The sequence below is a fragment of the Lathamus discolor genome, chromosome 6 (genome assembly GCF_037157495.1).
Source record: "Lathamus discolor isolate bLatDis1 chromosome 6, bLatDis1.hap1, whole genome shotgun sequence".
NCBI lineage: Eukaryota > Metazoa > Chordata > Aves > Psittaciformes > Psittacidae > Lathamus > Lathamus discolor.
The window spans coordinates 31421580-31449530 of NC_088889.1; the positions used below are offsets into that span (position 1 = coordinate 31421580).

Consider the following 27951-nt stretch of genomic DNA (forward strand, 5'->3'; position numbering starts at 1 on the left):
GTCACCCAGGACTCCCCCCACCCCTTCCCAGAAAAGGAAAAATAAATAAATATATAGTCACTGAAGGCAAATAGTCTCAATTGCCTTCTGGAAGCATCTCAACCCCCACTGAGCAAAGCCGTATTTCAAGCAACCAAGTTCTTAACACAGGCACCTCAGTTAGACAGGATGAACGGAGACTTGCATCTTTTTCAAGAGATAGTATCAACACTCTCCAAAACCAAAGGCAATTAAGCAATTAAGGTTTGCAACTCCAGTTACATTTGGAAACAAACTTACAGTCAAGTAATTAAGCTGTAGTCTGTCCCTCCCAAGCATAGAAGCCTGCCACATGGAGGCTCTGCTATTTAAAAAAAAAATAAAATAAAATAAAAATTAAAAAAGGCTTTCTTCTTTCAGACAAAGAAGAGTGCACACGGCTGCTTTGCCACTCATTCATGGGGAAGCTGAAGGATCAGAGAACACCTACTCAGAGACCTGGAATGACTAAGCACTGCTAGTGCATGCAAAGCAGAAGTAACAAGATGGTTTTCAAATTAACCCTAGTCCTCTTCTCCACCCCACAAAATTCATGCAAGTGTTTGAGAAGATAAGCCAAGACATAAAGCCTTTTTGGAAATGGGCTTTTTTTTTTTAATGTATATTGTAAAAGAAATATCCTTTTGTTTTCTTTCTGTGGGTGGGCAGAGAAATGCATTTTCTGCATGTTTGAATCATATCTATGAAGTCCATGCTGTTTAAGTTCTCCAACTAGTTTCTATAACCTGTCAAAAAAACATAAGCAACCTACACATTTCCCCAGTATTGACATGCATGCTCAGAGCTCTCCACTTTAGTGAAATGCAGTGTTACTTCTGTGCTGATAGCTGACGAGTCAGCATTACACGACTTTGAGACCAACTAAATTAACATTGTCGTAATATGAAAGGCAAGCACAAGTTCATTTATTTATAGCAAAGGTCTTGGGTTACAGGAGGTCAGTTCTTGCCATCTTGAAAAGATAGGGGATAACTTATTGCATACATGTGCATTATAATTTAGCAGCAAGTCATTCATAGAAACACTTCCCTCCTACCGCTTTTTTGGTTTAGTATCTCAATTATATATATATATTTTAGCTTTACAAAGCATTTAACACCACCTTTAAGTTAATGGTCTTTTATTGGAAAAAAAAGACTAGCATTTACAACTTGGAATGGACATAAATCGTAATATCTTGAACAGCGATGTTGATAGTTGTGCTGAAGTCCACAGGCTACTCCGCCAGCTCCAAGTCATGGTACAGAAGGTTTTAAAAATATGAGAGTCCAAAGATGCTCCCTTGGTGAAGGTTTCTTTTAAAAATTTTTGTGAACGGTAACAGCCCGACACCCGTTTCACTATAGTGCAATGCAGACAATGTTAAACCGGTATTTTAACACAGACATGCCATCCATAGTTAAGATCATCGTATTTTTGGAGCACACTGCTACGTACAGGAGAACCATTCAACCTTTAGGGCATTTTCTCTAAGTTTTGCATCCTTCAACCATTTTGCTGCATACCATCCTGAGGTATAAACCAATTTTAAAGTAAACCAGCTATGACAATTTATACTACAAATTGAACTAGAATCCACCACTGAACAAAAGGGTGGACCTTTTAGGTTGGTTTTTTTTTTTCCTTTTAATACAAATGTCTGACTGTGCTCAATTGTCAAGCTGCATGCATGAAAAACTGGCCAGCCCAAACAGTGTAATAGTCATTAGCAAATGGAACTTTTGAGTTCACTAAGTGCTTCCTTTTTTTTTTTATTTTCAAGGTAGTACAATTACTTATATTGTAAAACTGATGTTTATCTTTTGGGGACAGGACCACCAACCATTACATGCAGTTTGTGGACAGAAGGTATTTTGACATTCAGTTTTGCTATACAGAAACAGAATGAATAAATGAACATTTTTTTTTTTGCAAGAGGTAAGTAAAAGATTCAATTTGATTCTTCTAGAGGAAAAAAGGTGTAAAGGAGGTCTCTTCACTTTGCAGTCATCATCTGTACGAATTCTGAAAAGATAAAAAGTCACTGATTTATTGTTTCTGAGTACATCAACTGAGAAGCCTCTTAAAAACACTTGACATAAAAAAGCCTTTCACTAAATGTAGGCCTTTGTCCACAGATGTAAACAACCAAATAAACTGGTGCCTCCAGTACTAGAAATTTATGCCCTATGCAAGAGGCTTTCACTCAGAGTAACTGTTTTGAGACAAGACAAGCATCTTTTTACCTTCATAGTTGACCTGCCCATCCCCATCAATGTCTGCTTCTCTGATCATTTCATCTACTTCTTCATCTGTTAGCTTTTCTCCTAAGTTTGTCATAACATGACGTAGCTCTGCTGCACTGATATAGCCATTGCCATCCTGTGAGGAAGAAGTCGGAAAAGACCACGATTAGCCTGGCATTGATTAACTCCGAAACTACATCTGGGTTTCCAGTAACTGCTTTCAAACTAGTCTTACAGCACCTGGGACAGATACACAGATCTGGTACACTCTATGACTCTACAGTACATACTAGTCTCATTGCCATACAAAGCATGCATGCCACCACATCTTTCTGCACAATTACTGTACTGCAAGAATGACTGTATGTCTGACTGCAGCTGCCATAAGGTATTTGCAATGTTTTAAAGAGCTTTCAAAAATAAACCCATAAACAAAATGGGTTTTGTTCAGTCTCCACCGCCTAGGAAAGGGAAAGAAAAACAACAAACTCCAGTTTCCCTACCAGCAAGAATAAAGTCAGCTTTCTCTTCTGTGTAATACTACCTGTAAAACCAGACTGCTTAGGCTTCTTAGATAAGATGTTATATAGAACAAACCTTCAAAACAAGCCTTTAAACTCTAAGGAGTTGTGAAAAGCTTCTGGCAATACAAAACAACAACAAAAAAAGGGGGGGGGAATTAAAAAAAAAAAAAAAGAGCTCATCCCTGGCCATTTGAGACAATGTCCTCTTCCATAGACTGGAAAAATAGACTAGTTTAGAGCAGGAGAGTTCATGTGACCATCACCAGTAAGCAAGCTTACCTCAGTGGCTTTAAACACAAATACAGTCTTAGAATCATAGAATAGTCAGGGTTGGAAAGGACCTCAAGATCATCTAGTTCCAACCCCGCCACCATGGGCAGGGACACCTCACACTAAACCATCCCACCCAAGGCTTCAGAAATAACCCCACGGGGCAGCTACTAACCAAATGATTGAACAATTTTCCAGCATGTTTGACTGAGTACTAAAGATGGCCACTTTTATCAATAAAAAGAAGTAGTAAGGCCTCCTTCCACACACGTGTGTGAAACAGCTTAGCAGCTGCAGCAGCTATTACTCAGCACAATTCTCTTGCAATATCTGTCATATTCAATCAAAAAATGGGAACTCCTGTTCTAGAAGTAATAGGCCTTTATCATGTATGCCCAGGTATCTTTAAAGATGACAAAGGTTCCCCTGAAAGCAGTCTCAATGTCCACATCCTGAAATCACAACACGCAATGCTTCATATTCCTCTGAATACTGGCGACTTCACCTTAGCTTCAAAAGCTTCCATAAAGTATAAAACCCTGTGCATGCATACAAACATTTCCTCCTTCTCCCAAAGTCAAGAGGTAGAGAAAAATCCCACCCACCAAAACAAAACAAAAAAACCCGACCCCACAACCATCAAGTTCTGCTCATTTCTGTTCCTAAGGCCACAAGGTTTTCCTTATGGGGGAGCCTAAAGCTTAAGCCTGCTGTGTAAAGTTGGCAGAACCAGCCTGCAATAGTCCTGGTTCTGTTTCCAGAACAGTCCCAGCTCTTTTGCCAATTCCTCTATTTCTACTAGCAGACTTCTTTTCCTTCAAGACACGATGGAGAAAACACTGAGGAAAAGTTGGATATAATTACAGCTTCTACAGAATATTTGTACTTTTATTAATACCTTGTCAAAGACTCGGAATGCCTCACGGATTTCTTCCTCACTGTCTGTGTCCTTCATTTTCCTGGCCATCATGGTTAAAAACTCAGGGAAGTCGATAGTGCCATTGCCTTAATAAAAAGAAACTTCAAAAAATTAAACTTCCATGCTTTTCTTTATACAAAAAGGAAAAATCAGGCTTTTACCTTAGCCACTGACAAGATAAGACAGATCCTCTGTAAACCATTCTTCCAGAAGAACTGGATCTTCTCCCCAGATTGCTGCCACTGCCTTTTTTGCTACTACACTGTGCAGTAGCTGCTGTCACAGCAGTGTCTCAGCACAACAAAAATCAGCCGTTGCCTTCTCCCCAGGTCAAGCCATACCATATGCCACTCAAGCTGCAAGCAAAGTGTCATTCTGATGCTCCAAGGTTGATCAGTATTATGGCATACTCCCCAAAAGTAATTGTTTAGTTTCTTTAGAATCAACCAATTGTGTGGGAGATTCCAGAAAAGAACATATTGTAAAGCTGTCACTACAAATCCAGGATATCTGAAATTTGAGAAAGTAACACTTCACTAAAGCCACTCAAATGTTTGTTCCTTGCTAAAATCAACTCTTTAACAACATTATGTTGCACATTACAGAAGTAATGCACCACTGGTAAAGGTGCACATCCTTTAACAAGGATCTGCAAATTCCAGTGACAAGAGAGAAGATGCTATTATTTGTTACTTCCGGTAAGCATAGCAGCAGGTGTTCTTATAGGTGTTTCTTCACTACAAAACTGAAGATCCCTGGTAACATCCACACCTCACCCCTGAGATTTTTTTAAGCTTTCCGTTCAAACTTCAGGCTGCTCAAAGCTATGAGAAAAGTGGTGTGGTGAAAAAAAACTTCTCTAAAACAGCAGAAACTAGATTTGTAAAGTCAGGATTCAGCACGATATGCCAAAAGCCCCACATTAAATAGCTCACTATGCAACCAGTATCTACCCATTGCTTGAGGGAAGTACACAAACTCACTGGGTAAGTATAGCAGAGAAACTACACAGATGTAGCTTAAGAAAACCTTTGAAGCTTACAGATTCCAGATGGGGGCATACACAACTATTTATTATCACAGCCAGCTTTACCTACCAGCTAAAATCTCAACACAGGTCTTGTACTCAGCTTTGAAAAATCCTCAGTGAAAGCATTCTGCCACAGAACAAGTTTAAACAGATGCGCAGGCATACTTCTCTAAAAGCCTGAGTTTCCTTTCATTTTAAATCTACTTAGTGCAGCAAGTGGACTGCAACCTGGAGAAGCCACTGGATACAAACTCGCTGTAGCACTGCAAACAGTGAAGCTTTTTAGTATCTGCATCCCAGAGTTAACAATTAAGGTCAACTTGTACTTTTAGGAAAGGAAATGTAGACAGGTAATTGGATAATCTATACTCTTGCCAGCATACTTTCACAGAGGTGTTAAGAGAAATATCACTATCACAAAAACATACAAGATCAAAAAGCTTTGATGTTTCTGTGCAGGGGAAAGCATTTTTCCTTTTGTAACTCCGAGCCTACCTGGAGTCTCAGAAACAAGATGTGCGGTTACCCTTTCTGACAGTCATTTAAAATAATTGATAGACTTCATACACGATGGTTTTTCTGTCTTTGCCTTCAATCACTCCATCCCCTCTATTAGGGATCTAATGTCCTAGATTAGACTATATAGTCTCTCCCTGTTGCATTTTCAATTCTTGGAAATTAGCACTAGTCCACTCCTACCACATTTTTGGCTTGAGAAAAAAACCAACCCAAAAACCACAGACATTAGTACAGCTATTAAGATCAACACAGGCTGAAACATGTATAGAAAAGCTGGCTGGAAACACAGGTTAACAGTAGGTCAGGGCAAATAAGACAGCAATAGGAAGCCTGCAGCCTATAAAATATTAAAGGCTAACAGTGTAATTTTGTCTCTGCCCATCCCTTTTTTAAGATTTTCACTAATACTGCTAGCATCTTTGACTGCTGTGCAGAGCAATCAAGATTTATACCCCTCCCAGTTCACATTCTATTGAGTATTTCAAAACTGCTTCAAGAGATCAATGTCACAGAACCTTGCCTATGCAGTCCAAGCCCAGGTATGGAGGTCATGCACTAATAACTACCTTTCAACACTTACCATCAGCATCTACCTCGTTGATCATATCCTGCAATTCTGCTTCTGTTGGATTTTGACCCAGTGACCTCATGACAGTTCCCAGTTCTTTTGTTGTGATAGTACCATCACCATCTTTGTCAAATAGGGAAAAGGCTTCCTTGAACTCTAAAGGCAGAAACAGTCCCAGTGTTTAGCAACATCACCAGCATGAGAAAACTGCTTCCTAAAAATGCACTTAAATGACAATGCCTAGTACAATTTTAAGAAACATTATCTCTAACTTTCCATGTCTGGACAGAATTAACACTTAAATATTAATAAAAAATATTATAGTCCCAACACGTAATTTGCATAGTATATTCAAACTTCTTTCATGTGATTTTTATCTGCATTAGAACTCTGTAACACATTTCAACCATGTATTATGTTGAATATCAGGATTATGATATCCAACAATATCTTGAGGCACAGCTGCACCATAAACAGCAACTACCTGAGATAACTAAAGCGACTCACTGGGTTCCCTTCATCATTAATAGACTTACAGGAGCAATAAGAGTCGTCATTCACCACTTATTTTTAAGGCAGCAGACAATATGAATATGCATCAGCCACAAGCAGGTGACTGGTCTCCAGAAGGCCAAATAATGTGCCTTCTCCAGTCTGAATTACAGACAATGTTAGAAATTATTTAAAGACACTGGCCTATATTAATCCATTGTAGGTTTATTTGTTGCCATTTCAAGTTTATCTTCACTTTATTAAAAAAGAAAAGAGTACCTAGGCCTGCTTTGACTTCACTTGAATCTAGCAATTATTTCTGTTTGCAGGAAATCTAGAAGGACTTGGCTCAAGTCTGAAGTCTAAAAATTGTTCCTTGGTCTACAGATAATAAGAGATCTAAATTACGAGGCAATGAACCAGTAATTTTCCACAATGTGGTTTGTTTTTTTTTTGTTTGTTTTGTTCTTAAAATGAGTGCTTTTTTTTTTTTTTGAGTGTTAGTACAGATTTGAAATTGTCAGAAAGGGTTTTTTTCCATGATGCTCGAGGTAACATATTTTCTTTTAGTCACAGGAGTTAGCAAAAAAAATAAACGCTTCTCATCAACACACTTACCAGCAATCTGTTCTTCAGTCAGCTGATCAGCCTACACGAAGAATAGAACATTTTAGAATATTTTTTACTTCCAGCTATATCAAGCCTCAAGATACTTCCTGGAGATTTCAGTAGCGATTTATCATTACTTTGCAAAGCCGCTTCCAACCCCATGAACTCTGCCTCTGCAAGGAAATTCACTCACCTACATCACACAGCCATTTCCAAAAGCAAAGAAGCTAACTTGTTTTGAAACTGCACATGAAGAACCACACATGTCATCCTTCAGCTTGGAGAATCCAATTTGGTCAAGTGAAGGACACAGGGCAGGCTCCTTGCAATTAGTCAGAGAGGCATGAAATCCTTAATGACATGTGTTTGGGGTTTCACATCACATCAGGTGTAATTTCCAGCAATATAGTGACCCTAATACTGCGTGGGGGTATTTGCACATTAGTGGACTAACGACAAGTGTGCCACCTAGTGATCTATCACTACTGAAGCCTGCCCTCCCCCACCACATTGCACCAAGCATTAGCCTACTGTAAGCTTAACAGAAAGGACCGTGCTGCGATACAAGGAGGAATTACTGCTCAGTATTAAAGAGATTCTTGCCATCTCTGACCAAGAAAATGCCTGTTTTCAAGCATCACTGTTTTTCCATTCAGCCAAGCAGTTTAAGGTGCTTCACAATCATATATGGGTTGTTTATTACATTATTTTAAATGGCAAAATTTAAAACACCTGCTTATGACCTTCTTTCATGAGGCCACTGCTGCATCCAACAGTGTACACAGCTCAGTGGGTACTTGAAATGGGTTCTCCCCAGGCTCAACTGTCCTAGCCACATCCTTCCAGAAGCCTCTCCCTTTGGTACGGGCAGCGCATCACAAAAAACTGCTGGCTGGAGTCAAAGGAGCTAACCAGTTCTCTACGGAAAAATACGCACTTTCCCAGTAATTAAAAAAAAAATTGGATTTGAAATGTCTAGTCACAGATACTGGAGAATACAAGCTATTAACTCCTTTTAAATTCATTTTATTTGACAACTTTTACTAATAGAACAGAAAATTTTGTATATCAAATGCATCTTGTCTTTAGTCTTAAAATACCGGTTTTGTCTTAAAATACCATTATTCAAGTATAAAAACTACCTAACTGCAGTAAACAGCAACAAATACAATGGAGAATTAACAAGCTATATACAATCTGTTAAACTCTTGCACAGCAAAACAGAGTAGGATTGAAAGCCTGCCCTATATGTTAAGTGACATACACAGATTTCACCTGTAAATAGGTGTTGGGACTCAGATTTAGGTTTTTTTTCTTAAAACATATTTTAAAGTCTGTGTGCAATGATTAAACAACTCCCTGTATGCACAGTAGGTTGGAGGGAGAAAAAGGTAGAAATGCTAACAGCTAAAGACAAGGTTCAAATTTAATAAATCTCCTTTAATAACAGAACACTTGTGTTCAAAAAACAGTTTGGCTTTCTGTATGACTCTTTGTGATTTTCCAGAAAACGCAAGATTTTACTTAAAGATTATCTGAGGAATTTACATAACAGACTCCATGCCCTGCAGAACAGGAAACAGAGCCACACCTCGGCAAAAGCCTCCAACCCACAGTACCGGCTAAGTGTGCCCAATTAGTGGCAGCTAGATGGATATTTATAAAAATCGTATTTCGATTAAAAAAAAAAACCAAAAAAACACAATAAAACCACCAGCTCTGCACACACCGTGATGCCAGAAGGACACGAACAGACCCTAAACCGCCATGGGGTTCACTTTCCCAAGCAACAGGCACAACCACTCGCCCCTACTACAGGACAAAGGTACCCAGGGCTGGAGCCATCACCCCACCCAGCCAAGTCATCAAATCCTGTCCTGGTGATGTCAGCCTTGCCGACGGGAAGGGGACACGGAGAGACAGAGCGGAGGGACACCCAGATGGCCAAAATGCGATTAGAGGTCAGCCTGCAACCGTTTCGCCTCTCTCGCAGGAAGAGAAAAAACTGCCGGGAAAATCCCAGCCCTTCCTCTTGTCCTCGTTTGCGAGGAGTCGGGGCTGGCACCGCAGCGCCCGGAGGACAACGAAAGCGGTCCCGGAGCCCGCCAGCGGCGCGCTGCGGGAAGCTCACTGCGGAGGCTGGCGCCGCCGGGCCGGGGAGAGGGTGGCTCGCAGCCCGCGGGCGCAACAGGCGCCATTCCCGGCCAGCGGCCGCAGCCACCCGCTGCTGCAGTGCGTCCCCGCTTCCCCTCCCTCTCTAGCCGCCGGCCTCACTACGGCCTCATCCTTCAGCAAGGAGGGTGCCTGCGCTCCGTAGCCAGCCTTCCCCATCCCCTACCCGCAGCGGCTGAGACAGCGGCTCTTCCTCCGCGGCCCCCCCCCCCCCAAGTGATAAAGGAGGCTGCGCTCCCCAAGCCGAACCCCCCGAGCGGGCGCTGGGCCGTTTCCAATCGAGCAAAGCGCAGCGCGCCCCGGTCCCCCCCAGCCGGGGGGTGCGCGGGGGCCGGGGAGGAAGAGGAGGAGACATGATGTAATGCAGACAGCGATGGGCTTCGCCACTGCTGCTGCGTTTTTGGGGGGATGGGGGGCGAGGGCGCAGTAGCTGCAGCGCGGTGCCCTCCCCCGGGCCGCCCCCCCCGCTCCCTGCGCAGTGCAGCTGGTGCCGGAGCCGAGCGGGATCCTTGCCCGCAGCCCCGCGCCCCACCCGGCAGAGCCCCCGCCCCGAAAAGCGCCCTGCACGGCTGAGGGGCCACGGCCCCGGGGGGAAGAGCCCGGCCCTTTCCGGAGGGGAGCCAGCGCCGCACGCGGGGAAAACGAGGCGGGGCCGCAGCAGGAGGGCGCGGGGCCGGGGCGCCCACACGGCCGCAGGCCCCGGGGGAAGGAAGCGGCGGAAGAGGAAAGGCCACAGCTCAGCGGCGATCCCGCGCAGCACGGCGGGGGGGCGTCTACTGCCACCAGCCGGCTCAGCCCGCGGGGAACAGGGCGGCAAGGGCCACGGCCTCCCGCTGCCCCTTCCCACGGGGCTCCCCCCTCCCCGCTTAGCTCCTTCTCCACTGCCTCACGGGAGAACCCGAACGCGAACCACCACCACCACCACCACCTCCTCCTCCTCCTCCTCCTCAGCGGGCCCCCTTCGAGCGAGCCCCTTTCGCGCCAGCCCCGCGCCGGGCTCGGTCTGCGGAGGTACCTACCATGGCGAGGCAGCGGAGGGCCCAGCGGCGGCTGCACGAACTGCGCGACCACGAGCGGCGGCGACTCCCTCCTCCCTGGCGCGGCTTGGAGAAGTGCTGGGAGCGAGCGCCTGCTCCGCCCCACTATATATGTAAGGCTGTATCCCTCCGCCGGAGCGGGGCCTTTTTTTTCCTCCTCCCCGGCGTGGTATGTGTGAGGGTGACTGCGGCGAGCAGCCCTGCCCCCTCTGCGGCCCAGCCCCTCCTCCCGGCGGGCTCGCTTTCCCCCGCCCGGTTCCCCCGCGGTTCCTCGCCCCCAGAGGTGCGGCCGCCGGCAGCCTGCCCGTTGTGGGAGCCGGGGCCGCGGCGGGCTCTAGCCCCGCGGTGCCCCCACTCTTTCTCCGCCGGGTTTCTCTCCCTTCCCCTTGTTTCCTCGCCCCCTGAGGTAAGCCACGTAGGGACAGGCGGGCGAGCAGCTCCCTCCTGCCCGGGGAGAGGCCCCTTCCCGGGCACTGAGTGTCGCCCGCCGCGGGCTGCGAGGCCGCCCCTCCAGCCGCCAAGCCAGACGGCGGGGGATGAAGGCGGCCTGGGCCCACAGTGGCCATTTTCCGCCGACCGCAAATGCCGGCAGAGACCGCCGGGGGCGGCCGGACCTGCCGGGAGAGAGCTGCCCGCCGTGGGCACCCCGGGGCCTCTCTCTATCCATTCGTTTCTCTCTGGGCTGGGGCCCCCGGGGGCGAAGGGAATCGCGGCCGAGACGCTGTTTTTCTGGTGCTTTTTTTTTTTCTAGACAGCATTCCCGCCGGCAGTGCGGTGGCCTGCGCTCCACCGGGAGCCCGGGGCGGCACCTGGGAGAGGGTGATGCCGGGGGTGTTAGCAAAGCACTCTTCGTGGAAGTCTGAAGACAAGGGGGTACGACAGGGGCTGTAAAGCTGGTATGTTGAAGCTAGCACAGCTGCCAGTTTTTTAAACTGTAGGGTTTTTGTAAAGCACCAAAATCTGGATGACGGTAAAATTCAGTGTAGAATCGTATGGTCTACAATTGACGTGTCACTTCAGCTGCTTCTCAGCAGAACAGCAGCCTACAAGTGAGGGGCAACAAAAGCATGTCCTCATGTCAAATGTTTTCTTTCTCCTCGGCCTGCGCTGGGTTTGAGGATTTTGTCCAACTGATGATAACCTAAGTAAATATTGTAGCATTCACTGCACCTCCTTTAATAGGTATGGAAGCACAACCAACCATGGACACACACACAGTGGAATCAATGATCTTGATTCCATTCGTGACAGGTACTGTTAGATTTTGAACTTCTTTGTAATTAAAGATATTTTTAGTTAAGGTTTTAGTTTAGGCCTCTCTCTGGATTGGGAAGCTAGCAGTAATTCCAGTTTAGTCATGATTCTGATGAGCTGCTTGTAGAATATTACTAAATCTTTTAAAATACATTTTTCTGTTTGAAAAAACATGCATGCTTTCAGTGTTTGAAATAAAGAAAATCAGTAGAGTTCTGTTTGTTTAACAATTTCAGTAGCTTTACTACTGAAGTACAATTCATTTGCTTTACTTTCTGGAACACAGTGATAGGTTGGCAAACACAACACTTACCTGTTTACAATCTAGAAGGATTTCCAAGAGCAACCTCCCCCCCCCATATTTATCGTGTCATAGTTTGGTCCCTAAACCATCCTAACATTTGTGTAGGAACTAGTATATGAAATTGTGTCAGAAAACCAGTTTGCAGCTGGCTAGTCTGCGAATAACAGTTTTATAGAGAGCTTCCATTTTTTGATGCAGAATGCCCAACCTCTTTTTTTTAACTTTTTTTTTTTTTTCCAACTAGTAAGCAGTGACTCTTTGGATTTGTTGGTTTTGGGGTGGGTTTTGGTTTGTTTGTTTTGCGTTTTTGGGTTTTGTTGTGGTTTTTTTGTTTTTGTTTTTGTTTTGGTGGGGTTTTTTTTCCTATGGAAGAACACACAAATTAATCTTTTGTTTTCAAACCAGACCAACAAATTTAAGCTCTTATTTTCCCAGTTTAATTTCTTTCTGGAAAACATGGCACAGTGTTTGATTGCTGTGGACTAGAAGAGCTTTTGCTTGGATAAGTGAATCTGGGAACTCCCTGAGTCTCGCAGGGATGTGTGAAGGACAATGTTCATGTACAAACCATTCACCTCATTGTGCTGGTCTTATGAAGGTGAAGATTTCATTACTGAAGCACTGAATTCTTTATAAATACTAGACTAAGAAATTTGTACAACTACCTTGCAAAGATGAATAGCTAATGCAGTCTCATGGTCTTTGGCCAAAATGTTTCTAATGTGGAAGGCTGAAGGTCTTATCAGGAGAATGATCTTACCAACATTTAAATGTAACGGTTTAGAATGTATGTGCCTTAATTTTAAGTGCATGTAGGATGTTCTTCCACTGATCCAAACCTTTACTTGTTAAAAAGTGAAGGGATTTAGCTGTTGAAGACAGACTATGAGACAAGTACTTAAAATTTATGTAGATTCTCTTACAAACTATCAGTATGTTTGGACATACACGAAGCAGCTTGGAAATGTGAAGTAAAAAGCCACTCAATGACATTCAGTGGATGCTGCCAAAGATTAACAGGCCTTTGAGTATAAGGATTACTGTGCATTTATTACTTTTTTTTTTTTTTACCATTTTGTGTCTCCTTTTCCTAACTCTTGATGGTTCATGCTAATAATTCATTTATATTAAAAATGGATTTTCAAAATAAAGTTACTTTTAAAGGAGTTTAGAGTATAGTTATCTTGCTTTCTTTAAGATAAATATCAGGGTGATGAATTAAGGTGCCACAGTTAGATTCTGCAGTAGTTTCTGTTAAATTACATCATTGTGTATTTGAAAATATTTTACAGCTAATGCTCCAAAATAACATTCTGACTAAGGGGAGGGTTTTCTTCCTAATTTGACACATGGCAGTGACAAATGTAAACAAACCGGAATACTAATGTTTTGCTGTTTATTTCATGTAGGGAAAAATCATCTAAATTGACATCTACCTGCTCCTTGTAAATCTGCTTTCACTCAATAGTACAGCTAGATTTCTCTTAAAATTTACATTCTGCTATGGGCAGACAAGAAATGCCCCTGTCATTCCAATGACATACAATGTCAAATGATTTGCCAGGATCTTCTGCAGTCTCATTCAAAATCTCCTGGATCTCAGTGGGAGCTGGACTGGGCCATGGAATTACTCACTGTGCCTAAAATGGTAGACCTTGGCCATCTCATGGGTACTGAGCTTTTTTATGAACAGAGGGCTGTGTGGTAGCTATTAAGATGAATTTCTGACTGGACTGATATACTGTTCTAAATTATTTTACTGTCTATCAGTAAGCTTACTTTTGTTGACTTATGTTTAAGCTGTAACATTAGCAAAAGCTTATTTTATAAATACATTAATTGCAGTGATGAAAGATTTGCAACTGGTCTACCTAGTATTACATTTCTAAATTTTGCCTTAATATGATAGAAGGTTACAGTGTTGGTCTCTGTTTCTGCAGAGACTTAACATGTCCATTCTTTGGGAGCAGCCTAAGATATAAGAGGAATTCTGTTAAGAACTTGGAAAAATAATAAACCTTACTACTTCTATGTAAGGTGTGCTTTTCAACCTTGGCTTTATTAAACATAAGGACTGGAGAACAGGGCCTCATACATATCAACTGCTTTCTCATATTATACATACATAACTTAAAAAAACAAATTAAAACATTTCACAAACATCTGCCCTGGGAGAATGGTGTGAGAACAGATGGACAGAAGTTTGTCATATCATTTAATGCACAGCAGGGAGATTGATATTATGGTGATAAGCATAGATAACCAGTATATATAATAGGTTAGAAGTATAAGAAGCCAAAATCAAGTATATACATGCATGCAACATCTGTGCAACTGGAACAAATTCATAAGTAGTTTTCCTGACTATAATATTGCCAGTTTTATGTGTGAGCTACACAAACAGGGTTTGAATTTGTTGTACTGCTTTTCAAGTCAACTGGAATTCTGTTGGTGTATCAGATAATATTTTTTTACCCTCTCTGTAAAATTCTGTTCATATAGGCAATGTTTTTTGGGGGGTCACCATTTTCCACAAAATTAATGTTCCTAAATGTCATTGGCAGCTGTGAAAATGTAAGACAGTATCCTTATAAAAGTATTCTATGAACTTCACTAAGATTGCAAATAAGTGGGTGGAAGTCCACTGAAATAAAGAGCTAGAACAGAACTTAATTTGACCACATGTATACAAAATGTGAAAATTAAAATTGCTTTAGTCTTAAAATTTGTATTTCCAAACCTAGTAGCTCTTTTAAATGGAAACATACATGTTTCTGTAGATTAATTTTTTTTTGAGAGAGAAAACAAAACACCTTAATATTTAATGTTTGTGATTTCTTCATATTTACCTCGTTCCCACTGGTGTGTATCGGAGTCACATACAATTATGGATTTTCACTGAGCATTAAGTGTTAGAAGGCCATCTATGTAATTAAATAATAGTAGTTGCTACCTATGTTGAGTGTCCGTTGTCTTGTAAAGTTTTAGATGGTGATATAAAACTGATTTAGCTGCTGGTTAGAACTAAATTATTTATACATTGCAATTAGTGAATTCTTTCTTACATAGCTATGTAAATTGGCATCCTTGAGGCTGAATAATTTGAAACTTTCATGATTTAAACTTAGGCAGTTTGAGTTGGGAACCTTAAAGATCCTATCTTAAAAAGACTTGTACAGATGGGAATTACAGCCCTGCTTGCATACCTAAACTCAGTCACACATCTTGCAGGTTAAGCATTATAAAATGATTATTTTAAACCTAAGTGCTTTTCCCTAGATTTTAGATGTGAAATAAATTAAAAAAAAAAAAAACAAAAAAAAACAACACAAAAACCAAGCTTATTCACACAGTCTTAAAAACAACCTTTCTTCACAGTCCTATGAAGAGTTCTCTAGAAACATCTAAGCATATAGCATATGAAAACAGGATTTTCCTTCTCAGTTTTTGTAATTGCCAGTTTCATATGAAGATAAATATTGGATGATTCATGATACAAACAGAAGTTACTCCTTCCATTTTTGTGTTATGTTTCATTATCATTAGTGTTTTTATGGAAAAAAGCTGAATTGTATCCTCTGTTTTTTAAGAATCAAGTGCAGAAGAGGACAAAATATTTATGTATGTGTTTGCTACATATTTCATATTTTACATAATATCATGAAGCATACCTATGTCATGCTTCTTCACTGTTGGATGCATGTGTATGAACTATATTCCAGTTAATACATCCGTCACAGAGAAGTAACTTATTTTTACCACAAATATTTAAAAATATTCTGTATAAAAGATATGTATTGGAACAGTCATCTAATAGTAAGTTCTGGTTCTAATTTCAGAAGAGGGATTCCTCAAAATTTTAAATGCTACAATGTAACAAATTCTTAGATTCACCTTATTAGGAATGGCTTGCGTCTGCATTTAATTTCTTAAGAATATGCAGGAAAACCGAGTGGTCAACAAACTGGTTTATAGGTTCAAATTTCTGTCTTAGAACTAATAGAAAAAAGCTGAACAGCTGTTGCTGTTAGCTACAGATTTTGAACCAATATATAGCTTATAATGGTATAATAAACATGGGTAAACAAATATGTTTCAGAATTTAAGTCCTGAAGAAAGGCTAGAAATCAGTTCATTCATCTCCAGTACTGCTGTTTCTCATTTCAGTTTGTCCTATTTAACACAGGAAAAAAAAAAATCTTCAAAGATAATCAGGATTTGAGCCTGTTTGCATTCTTTTTACACCTCTCCTTTGTCCATGAGTAATTAATTTTCATCTGAATATTCCTATGGGGCAAACTGGGGCATTAATTTTGCAATAGCAGGCCCAGCTAATTTTAACAAATATGTATATGGGAATATATGTGAGCTAGGCAAGCAGATGTGTAAAATCCACAGATACATCCTCTAATGGCCAGGTGTCCCTTACTTAACCCCAAATTGCAATTTTGTAACAGGTCTATGTTAAAAAAAGTTTTCTTTGGCTCAGGTAGGGTTGTAGTAAGACATCATGCTTCAGCTGGAGGCAAAAAATTCAACAACTCCACATATGCAGTTCAAGGATGAACATAATTTTAAATCAGAATTATAGTTTCTGGTACAGATTTTTAGCAACTGTAAACATGCCCTGAAGTCAAAAAATCCATGTTAATTTGCATCAGTTGGGGATTTATTTCTTTCCTTCCTTTCTCTCACACACCCAAATGAGGAGTTACTATCAGTTTGTCAGATTCCTTGGGATAAGAAGCTAGAAAATCAAAACCACCTGAGTTAATGGATGTCAAAGACTACTGTCCAGGAGAAATCCAGTATTCTAATCCACCATACTATGGCACTGGCCTGAGTTGAGAAGTGTTATGCATACATCCCAAATTACAGATGCTGGAAGCCAGAATCATCACCAGCTGATACTCTTCTTCAGTTGTCTTAAGCAAATGAAGAAAGCTATGGAATTGTTACACTTCTTTGGACAGCTATTTTGTGTCATTTGTGCCCGCAGCAATAATAAACCCACCTGATAATGAAATAACTTCTCCAACTGCCAGATCACTTTTTTTTTTTTTTTTTTGGGGGGGGGGGGGGGGGAAGGGGGAGAACCCGACCAAACAAAACCCTGTTTTCCAACAACCTTGAAAAGAAGATACATTTCTAGTATCAGTTCCCAGAAACTGTAAAAATAAATTCCAATCTCTGCAGCCTGTTGCCAAAGAGCCAACAGACTGCGTCTCCCCTGGGAACCTGGCATGCAGTACCTAGGAAATCCTCTACTGAGGGCTCATCTTTTACGGAGTCTTTTAGTGTAAAGAAATTTTAAAACAAGAACATCTGATGCCTCCAGAATATGGGCTCTGATATCCCCCTTAAGGTTTTTCTTTGATCCAGTTCTTTGTCTAGATCTTTAGGTTTATACCTTTGGGGCATTCGCCTCTTAAAATGTCTGACCCTCTGAGTATGCATGTGCCTCCATCCTGAAGCACCTCACACCATTGTTGAAATTCTAGAAATGGTACCAAAAAAACCCATTTTTCTTTGTAAACCTGGAAAACAGAGCTGTCTCACAGGGCCTGCTATTCTTCCCAACGTTTTTGTGAGGGTACAGTTCACATCAGCTACCTAATTAAATTTGTTCTGCCTGCCTTATCCTGGGGCTGTCAGCTTCTGTGAAATAAGAAAATGCCTAAAATCTGATCTGTCCCAGGCATCTAGCACTTTGTGCACACCTTTCCTGGCAAGCAGCATTGACCTTCCTCACAGTATGTCTATTTGTTGTTATTTTTGTGGTAGCAGAAGTATGCTAGATGCTAATGAAGCACTTATATTTAGTAAGTGCACTGTTATGTGCTGGCTGTGAAGCTGTCAGCAGCACTGTGAAAGAGCACAAGCCTAACACAAAGGTGCACTGCACTGGGAATGGGATTTTTATGCTATATGGAAGGAAAGTACATTTAATGAGTTTATTTTGGTTAGCCTTCAGTTTAGTTTCAGGCCTGCCAATACTGACATCATTTTTCCAAGCAGGGAGCACCATCTTAAGACTTCTCTGCATCACTATCCTTGGGGTGGGCCTGCGTGTGGGCTGATGCAGTGCTCAGCACTCCGGATCATTTCACTTTGGCATCCATTCTGCTTCTGCTGTCTCTATCTCCATATTCTATTTTAGGTGCTTACAGAGCACCAATCTCCTTAACTAAAATATAACTGAAACAAGATATTCAGCATCAAATAAGCAAAAAGCAAATCACTCAAAATAGACTATGTTATTATTATGGGGTTAAATCACTTAAACATAGATATCTTCCTACTCCTCCTCCCACTTCTTTCTTTAGTTTGTCTCATCTTGTTCTCTCCTCAGGGATGTACTGCTGGCCCACAAGATTCTGGAAAAAAAAAAAAAAAAATTAATTCTGTTCCATGATGGGTTCATGGGTGTCATCTAGCTTGATTCTTGTAAAAATTATGGTATCATTAGAACCTCGACTGTCCTGAGAGCCTCATGTCAGCCCCTCATCCTCCACTAAGGCCAGACAGCATCCTTTAAAGAGTGAACGTCTATAGATACCCTTACCAGGCCCTCATTCAGGTTGTTCCAGCTGGGTGTTCGGTAAAGTAAGGGATCCCACACCACTGTCCCAGGCCAGCAACCACAGTATTGCGTTGGCATGGAGACTCAGCTACATCTAAACCTGCACTTCAAAGTACAGTGTATTTATTACTAGGTCTGAGGGTATCACAAAGGGGGTGAATTTTTAATTAGGCACACAAAGGAAGGACATTGAGGAATTATTGTGAATGTGCTAGAGACTTCAGTTTGCTACAGGACATCTAAGTAATTTGATGAGACCCCAGGCTTCTCTTATCACTTGCTCCTTGCTTGGTGCTTGTGTGGAAGTGTTTGAGGCCAGGTTGGATAGGGCTTTGAGTAACCTGGTCTAGTGGAAGGTGTCCCTGCCCACTGCAGGGGGGTTGGAAATAGATGATCTTTGAGGTCCCTTCCAACCCTAACCAGTCTGTGGTACCTCCCTGGTGTGCCTTTGGCAGTCAGCACTATGCATACTGCTCCTGACTCTCAAAGGTGCTATGGCTTGCATTCACTATTAACTGAAAGCCATTGCAGGGCTCTCAGCTCCGTCTCCAGCAAATGCCATTTGCCGGCTTGGCACAGGCGGCTCTGCAACTCCTCTGAAGTCACTTTAAAATTTGCCTGAATTGAGGCTTTGGCTCGACTCGTCTCTGGTGACGCTCCACGGTCTCCACGCAGGGACATTACCGTTGCGATTAACATCGTAACCATCAGCAGCGGCCCGGGCTGCGCAGCACAAAACGTTTTGATCTCGCACTGCCTCCTGCAGCCTCCCGAGTAGAGCTTTATTTCCCCCCTCCCTCCCCTTTCCCCAGCCAGCGGGGCCGCAGCGGGCTGGGGCGCCGGCCGTTAGCTGCCCGGGCGAAGGCGCCCTGCCCGCTCCCACAGCGTCAACGGGGGAGAGACAGCGGATGAGGCGCCGGGCGCACAGAAGCCCGCTTGCCTCGGCGGGCAGCCGGTGACAGCTAACCGCCCTCCTGCGCCTCCGCTGCCGGTAGGGCCTATATTCTCTCGCGGAGGGTTATCGTTCACTGGCACGGCTACACCCGACGGAAGCGGTGCTGAGGTTCTGAGGCAGCGCTTTGTCAAGGAGCGCCTGATTGGCTAAAGGGACTCTGCAATGGTTAGCTGGTAAGAGTCAAGCCCTGTGATTGGTTGCGTTGTACCTGCAATGCGTCAAGTGAAGGTGCTGGGGTGCGTGTGCCGGAGTGGAGGGCTGCCGGCGGGACAGTCGCTGCCGGCTTCCTGGGTGGTGGCGGTGGCCCGCAGCCCAGCCCTGGCCTCGCCCTCAGAGGCCGGCGAGAGCCCTAGGGCTCTCGGGTTTTCTGGCAGTATCAGCAGCCGTAACGCTGGATCTCCCGCCTCTTCATGCTGCCGCAGCTTGCAGCAATAGCAATTGCTTGGCTCATGAGCCGTAACTGGCAGGAAGAAGCTTTTCCTCAGTTACCTCCTTAGAGTCAGGATTCTGTACCAAAAAGCAGCAGAAAGGTGTTTTTTTTCCTCACTCCTTCCCCACAACGCAGGGTCACAGAGGCACAAAATGTGGCGGTAGAAATCCGTTTATTCTGCCCTTCCACTATCAGTGTGAGAAGCAATTCTTGGACTGCTGCTCGAAATGACAGTTTGAGTGACAGTTGGAGGAGGATGCGCACGATAAAGTGATGAGTGATCTCTTAAATATCTTGCTGAAACGCTGCAAAATCTTTCAACACAAAGAGACACTTCTGCAAAATTAGCCCCAAGCTGCAAAGCTGCGCAGAGGCACAGGAGGCTGGCCTGCATCCATACGGGATTCGGGAACGTGGTTGGGTGTCTGGCCCCTTGGGCCTAGCCAAAGCTCGCTGCAGCCTTCTTGCATAAGGATCTGTAGGCATGCCGTAACCGCCTGTGTGGTGGGTTTTGTGTGTCTCTAATTGAAATAAGCACAGTTAAACCAGAAGCAAACAACAAAGCCGCCTCTGCACCAGTAAGAGGCTTACAGGACTGCTTTAAACATGATGGGAGTTTCAAACCAGCAAAAACTTCCTGGCACATCTGCAAAGCTACGTTTAAACGTAGAAGTAGGTTACAGACACTCCTATCTAAATTCTTCAGTATTTCTGTTACTGGAATGTTTTCATTGCTCTTTTCCAAAATCCCATTCTTAACGAGTGAGTCAGCAAGAAGTCTGTGAATGTGTCAGGGAGCAGTATTGAGCAGTATTTTAAACAAGGTTTCACTGCTAAGCAATTATTAAAGAGCATGTTTACATATGAAAATACTGCAATTTTGTACATGGACATAATGGCCCAATTTCTTGACTCTAAGAGTTCTCTTCCTAATTACAGTTTTTAGGATGACATTCCTGATGTGCTCTTGGGAGGATTTTGAGTTAAATTCCATGGTAATTTGTTTCCTTTATTCTGTTTGCTTGCTAGGAAGTAGAACACTTTTTATTTTAAAATTATCATGATTTCCTTTTCACAGCCTTACTGAATACAAGCTGCTTTCCTGCTGGCATGAACACTTCTTACTGTCTTTTATTCCAAGGAATTCTTTCAAAATATTAATAACAATCTAGCCACTTTTCCTTGTAGTCCTAGCTAAGTGGAACAGGTGAAATGAAACCTTTATGGGAAAATTATATGCCTATGTAATTATAATTATAATTATAATGTTCATGAGTGAAGGTTTACTAAAGTGAAACGTAAAAGCAAGACTGCAAGCTCATTCAGTTTCTTACTTGGTCATTTAAGGTACGATAGCATTTTCAAAAAAAAAAAACAACCCAGTTTTTAAAATCTTAGCCTGAGGTCTTAACAAATAGAAAGGAAATGGGTTTAAAGCACTGGTAAAGGCATCACACAGCATTCTGCAGAACAACCTTAAACATTATGTATTAGTCATAAAGCCAAATTGTTGTATTCATTCACTATAATGACTGTACAAATAATAGAACTACATTAATGTCAGAGAACCTGAAGAAAGCTTTTAAAAGTGACATCATCATTCAATGGGAAATAAATATACCAATTTCAAGGTTAACAAGTAAATCATAGTTGCCCCAGATAGTCTTCTCTAGGCTGTTTAAAAGATGAACTCAAGAGCCTTAGTGTATTCAGGACAGCAGTGATATTCTAAGAATTGGCTTGCTTTGAGCACAAGTTGCTAGAATGAGTCATTGTGAATAAATACCAGCTACATGTTTATTAGAAAGCATTACATTGATCAAATTTAGGTAATTCCAAATCGATCAGCTCTGAATGATAGTGCTATGTTTTCTTTTTCTATGGGTGCTCTATGTAGGCCATGTCCAAAGCCATCAGTAAGCATGGAAAAGGTAATATGGAGTAGTAAGCAGAGTTTGTTACGGTTCTAAATATATCATATTCAAAACATTCTGATTAAAAACATGCACCGTCCATTTAAAGCAACCATTTTAAAAGCAATGTATTTACAGTCATGTCATTACACTAACATCTGTTAAATATATGCAGGTCTGCCATCTTATGGAGCCTGAATGGTACTGCCAAATAACAGAATATGGAACTACATGTTCATATTAGAAGAGTAGTTTCAGTTTTCTCTTTCCATGTAATCTGTCCTTTCTTCTAAAACTTGCACCATTTCACTCATTGTTTCTATGTGATATGTGTTTCTATGTAGTATTATTTCTGTGTGATACTGCGTTTATGTATGCATGCAAGTGTACACATGTAAACAGAGTCAATAAAGGCATTACAATTGTAAGTTCAAGCATGGAAAAACTGGGAAGCGTTTAAGTTGTAAGTTGGTTGTTTACATTATATGACAGCCTTGAACAACTCTATTATGTGCTATTTTTTTCTTCAGGACCACTACCTGATTCAGCATTCAGGTGCTGTTTAGTGAATAGCTGTCAGAATTTTGCTTTAGTCTCTTTGTTTGCATTGCGACTATGCTGTATTTGCTACAAGCTAGTTAAGCCCTATTCTAAAGACAAAGTTATTAATTTCCATATGGACTTTTCTGTACTGTTATTATTAGAGTATTATTATGAACAAATTTGAATGAAGTTTGTACAGTCCAAGGAAGACAGTCATGGAGATTTTCAGCCCAAATGATTAAAGTTTGGCAAAGCCATTAAAGTTGCTGAAATGATGCTCATTTTTTTGTTTGATTTTCTGTTTTTATAAAAGCTGATATCAGATAAACTTGATCAATGACTTTTGGGACAGCCAAGAACAAATACAAAAGAACATGTGAGTGTTATAATTAGCACATCAAGTATTACTTTACATTATTTTCCCTTTAATTGGTGCACATTTATTTTCAGGTGAGAAGGATTCCTCAGGAAGACCTTATTTGCTTTTGAAAAGTTCGAGGTGAGTTAAGAAGGTGGTTGATCCAAGTGATTGTGTTACTGTCAGATATTGTAGAGGAGCACTTAAGCAAGTTGTCCAGCTTTCAGTAAAGTTTTTCAGAGTCCTACCGTTTGCTGGAAAATCTAGTAGTACCTGGAATGTAAACACTTAGGAGGACGTCTGATTTCAATGAGTTCTACCTGTATTGGGAAATACTCTTCATTATACTTTCTCCATTTAGTGTCATTTGCAAATATACACATCTACCCTGACACTCTTGCTGGGAAAAGGCACTGAGCACAAACTGCCATTTAAATTACTGTTAATTGTATCTGATGATGTGGAATACTACTTACAACCGCAACAGAAGTCTTAGAATAACTGATTTCTTGTGAGAACAGAGTCTTCACCTTTTCAGTTATTTCCCACTTATAAGAAAGGTTTTCTCCCACATTTGATGTTGCCTGACTGTAGTACTGTATTATGTGTCAGAGCCCAATTGTCTCTGACAAAGTTCTTTCAGATACTCCACATAAGGGTTTTATGTTTAATATCAAATTTGCTTATTTGTTTGGCTTGAAGCCAGATCAAACCTGTTGCTCTCTCCAAAGCACGTGCTGTTGGTTGCTCACTTTCTAGACTCTGTTTTTGGCTGAGACACATATACATTTCTCCCCTGCCATGTTGGCCTGGCCAGCTCAGGAAGACATTATTCCCTATTAGTTGTCTCAGGGAGGGCTGCTGTTTATACAGTATAATGACCCACTGATACAGCCGTATATCTAAAACAAAGGTTACCCTCCAATCCCCATTGTGTTAAGTTCAGCTTTAGGGTAATTGCTGGTCATTCTTTACAGTCTTCCCTGAGATAATTATTTTTATGCTCATCTCCTCTAAGCCTTGATCCATTGTAGGGGGACGTAGGTTGGTCACATTCTACCCCTTGGCTCAGCCCAGCATTCAACAATTATTGGACAGTGAGCTTCATACATACATCATATGAATTACTAGCCCGCTTGCCTCTGCACAGTGAAAGTGGGAGCATATGGGAAACTGGTTATTTACAATTTCGGAATGTAATTTGAGTTAATATTATGTACTATGTGATTTTTCAGGTAACAGGCCAGTATCAAGGTTACAAGAAACAACAATATGATGATTATTAACAATACAAGCATGAGATATAACATTGGTTTCAATACATTGGTAGCTTTTGGTGACAAGTCTTTAAAGATACCATGCCAGTGATGTTTAGTAAGTCTGGTTTCCACTTTCACTAATTGAAACAGTTAATTCTTATCATATACCATTTTTAGTTGTCTTTCATCTAAACATTTTCAATTTCTGACAGACATTGGGTAACTGGCATTTTGTTTGAGAAAGGCATCTTGCGGATCAAAGATAATTCCATGTTACTGTATCTTAAATGGTGTAAAGACATCTTTTGTTCAATCAACAAGAAATAAACCTGTAAATCTGTTTGTTAGGTACAGAGCCCATCATTGCATGTCAGTTTCATGGGCTTCCATTACAGGTAACAGCTTAGCAATTAAAATTGGTTTTAAGTAAGAATGGGTACACATAACTTTATTTCCCTTTCTTGAATTAATGGCTCTGTAGTTAGCAGCTTCTCATGCAGCTAACAGCACTTTCTCAAATGGAGTATAGTTGGGAGCCTTGCCACAATTTAGAACAAAATGCAATAGATAAGCTTTTTACTTTGCACATCTTGTTGCCATAATGCTTATTGATATCCCTCATAACCTATGCCTATATATATTCTTTACATATTCTCTATATATATTCTGTATATATATTCTGTCCTATATTCTTGCAGCCCAGAAAGCCAACTGTATCCTGGGCTGCATCAAAAGGAGCGTGACCAGCAGGTTGAAGGAGGTGATCCTGCCCCTCTGCTCTTGTGAGACCTCACCTGGAGTATTGTGTGCAGTTCTGGTGTCCTCAACATAAAAAGGACATGGAACTGTTGGAACAAGTCCAGAGGAGGGCCACGAGGATGATCAGGGGACTGGAGCACCTCCCGTATGAAGATAGGCTGAGAAAGTTGGGGCTGTTCAGCCTGAAGAAGAGAAGGCTGCGTGGGGACCTAATAGCAGCCTTCCAGTATCTAAAGGGGGGCTATAGGGATGCTGGGGAGGGACTCTTCGTTAGGAATTGTAGTGACAGGACAAGGGGTAACGGGTTCAAACTTAAACAGGGGAAGTTTAGATTGGATATAAGGAACAAGTTCTTTAAGGGTGGTGAGGCACTGGAATGGGTTGCCCAAGGAAGTTGTGAATGCTCCATCCCTGGCAGTTTTCAAAAACAGGTTGGACAGAGCCTTGGGTGACATGGTTTAGTGTGAGGTGTCCCTACCCATGGCAGGGGGGTTAGAACTTGATGATCTTAAGGTCCTTTCCAACCCTAACTATACTATGATTCTATATGAAGACTCCTTGGGGCCTATATGAAGTCTTCTTGGGGTGTGTAGGGATAAAAGGTCCCATAGATTGGTTGGTAAAATGTCATCATTTAAAGCATTTAATATTTCATGATGATTTTGTTCCCAAGTCCGTATAGCATTTTTCTTCACCAAATTATAGAGATCCCCCTAAAATACTAATCCAGGAATGTGACACCTCCAAAGCCCAAACCTTCCTAATAAAGCATGTAACTCTTTTTTATCAGAAGGTGGTTGAATACTTTGTGTCTCTGGTAATACAAATTCTGCAACTGTGTTCTGTTCTCCTATTCATCATGTACCTAAAAATACAAATACTTGACTTGGTCCTTCCTGTTTCAAATCAGGAACAGTAATACTTAATAAGTGCAGGACAATAGCATTGATACATTTACTCAACATGCCCTCCAATTACAGTATCATCTGCATATTGCAAAATTGTTACTTCAGCTGACAGGATGACTGATTCTAGCTGTTCAGCTAAGGTTGCATGGGCAAAGATGGGTACATGTTTAAAACCTTGGGATAGATGATAAAAGGGATACTGTCTTCCACCCCAAGTATGTGCAAACTGTGGTTTGTCTTGCTCATGTATTGGGATCAAAAAGACCATACCTTTTGTAGCTAACACTCCCATCCACAGAAGAGCATGTTCATATCTACTGTGCTGGAAGCAAGGGCTGTTAAAATGCCAGTTGCTTTATTGAAAGCCCTACAGTCAGTAGTCATGTGCTATATTCAATCTGTTTTTTTTTTAAAGGCCATACCGGGCTGTTACATGGTGGGTGAATTCTTTCTATAGTACCCTATTGCTCTAATTGTTTTACTAATTCTGTCACAGGTTTTATGGCAGGAGTTTCTGGCTCTGAGCCTCCTTTCGTTGTGGGGGTGTGTTGATCGCTCACAGCATGTGGTTAACTTCCTGTGTGTAAACTTGAACTTGTTTGTTATTCGTCCTAGCATAGATTTCATGACTACAAAACAGACTGATACAGAGCATGGGCTTGCAGGCTTAATCCATTAGATAGGGGTAAGACTCTGGTGCAACTGGTAGTGTCAAGCTTACGTCCCCAGACTAGTCTGCATGAATGTTCAGGAAGACGCATGCTTCCACACCTGCCTTCTTACATCACTTCTGTACCTGTGTCCATGCATCACATACTTACCCCCAAATTTTAACTCACCTCCCTCATCTCTACAAAAAGGAGCCAGCTCCGTTCCCTCATCCACCTCCACACCATCAATGTCACATTTTCTACCTTGTCTTGTTCCCGGAGTCTTGGAAAAGGTGGATCTGGCTAGGCTTCTACAGTGAGAGCAATGATGGCAGAGAGGCAAATGCTCCTGGCCTGGACAGGAGCAAGTCACTCCCCATCAGCTGACTAGCGTTAGCTGCTGATCATACACAACTCCAGGTTTAAAGGAGCTTACTCATGCATTACACATGCTGTTTCAGAGTAATTGCTCTATGCCAGAACATACTAGAGACACAGGGAGATTTTGCAGTGTGACTTGGAACTGCTTTTGCAGTGGTAATTGCTCCACAGCTCAGATGAATATGCATCTGCCATTTGTGTCTTTACTCGCAATTTAAAGAGTCTTTAAAAAGCAAAAATCATAGAATCATAGAATGGTTTGGGTTGGAAGGAACCTTAAAGGTCATCTAGTTCCAACTCCCCTGCCATGGGTAGGGACACTTTTTACTAGTCCAGTTTGCTCAAGGCCCTGTCCAGCCTTGCTTTGAACACTGCAGGGATGGGACATTCACAACTTACTTGGGCAACCTGTGCTAGAGCCTCACCACCCTCACAGTAAAGAACTTCTTCCTTATATCCAAACTAAGTCTGCTCCTGTTTAAGTTTGAACCCATTACCCCTTGTCCTATCACTACAGTTCCTAACGAAGAGTACTTCCCCAGCATCCCTATAGGCCCCCTTCAGATACTGGAAGGCTGCTATGAGGTCTCCACGCAGCCTTCTCTTCTCCAGGCTGAACAGCCCCAACTTTCTCAGCCTGTCTTCATATGTGAAGTGCTCCAACCTCATTATCATCCTCGTGGCCCTCCTCGGCCTTTTTCCAACAGTTCCATGACCTTCATGTATTGGGGGGGCACAGAGCTTAACACAGTACTCCAAGTGGGGTCTCGCAAGAGCAGAATAGAGGGGTAGAATGATCTCCCTCGACCTGCTGGTCAAGCTTCTTTTGATGCATCCCAGCATATGGTTGGCTTTCTGGGCTGCAAGCACCCATTACTTCTCAGTATATTCTCATACATTCTCATAAAATATTGTTGTTAATCAACAGGATTATTGTCTGAGTCTGAAAGCACCTCAATGCTTAAACCCTCGCTATGTTTTTCTGCTTAAATTGATTAGAAGCTGATTCCAAATAGAAGGGAAAACGAAATGTGGATCAAAGTTTTATGCAAAGCTGCATTAAAAAACCAAACTGACTGCATAGATTAAAACATATTTGAGTCAGTATGTTGAGAAACATATACTTTCTTCAGGTCCCAAACAACAGGGATGTCACAGGAAGGTCAGAGGTTTATACATAGAAAATACTATCTGGATCAGACTTGGGATCAGACTGGGCCAGTATCTTTCTACAGCTATGGCAAGATCAG

The 27951-nt window shown here is 42.0% G+C and overlaps 1 protein-coding gene across 1 annotated transcript; it reads right to left on the minus strand.

The window, feature by feature from the left end:
• Positions 1-922: 922 nt before the first annotated feature.
• On the minus strand, positions 923-10496 carry CALM1 (calmodulin 1). The gene is made up of 6 exons (XM_065685838.1): positions 10387-10496; positions 7205-7235; positions 6107-6250; positions 3957-4063; positions 2265-2400; positions 923-2043 (listed from the first exon to the last, which is right to left on the minus strand). Exons 1-6 carry the CDS (start codon positions 10387-10389, stop codon positions 2015-2017), a joined length of 450 nt encoding a protein of 149 aa, XP_065541910.1. The 5' UTR covers positions 10390-10496; the 3' UTR covers positions 923-2014.
• Positions 10497-27951: the final 17455 nt, after the last annotated feature.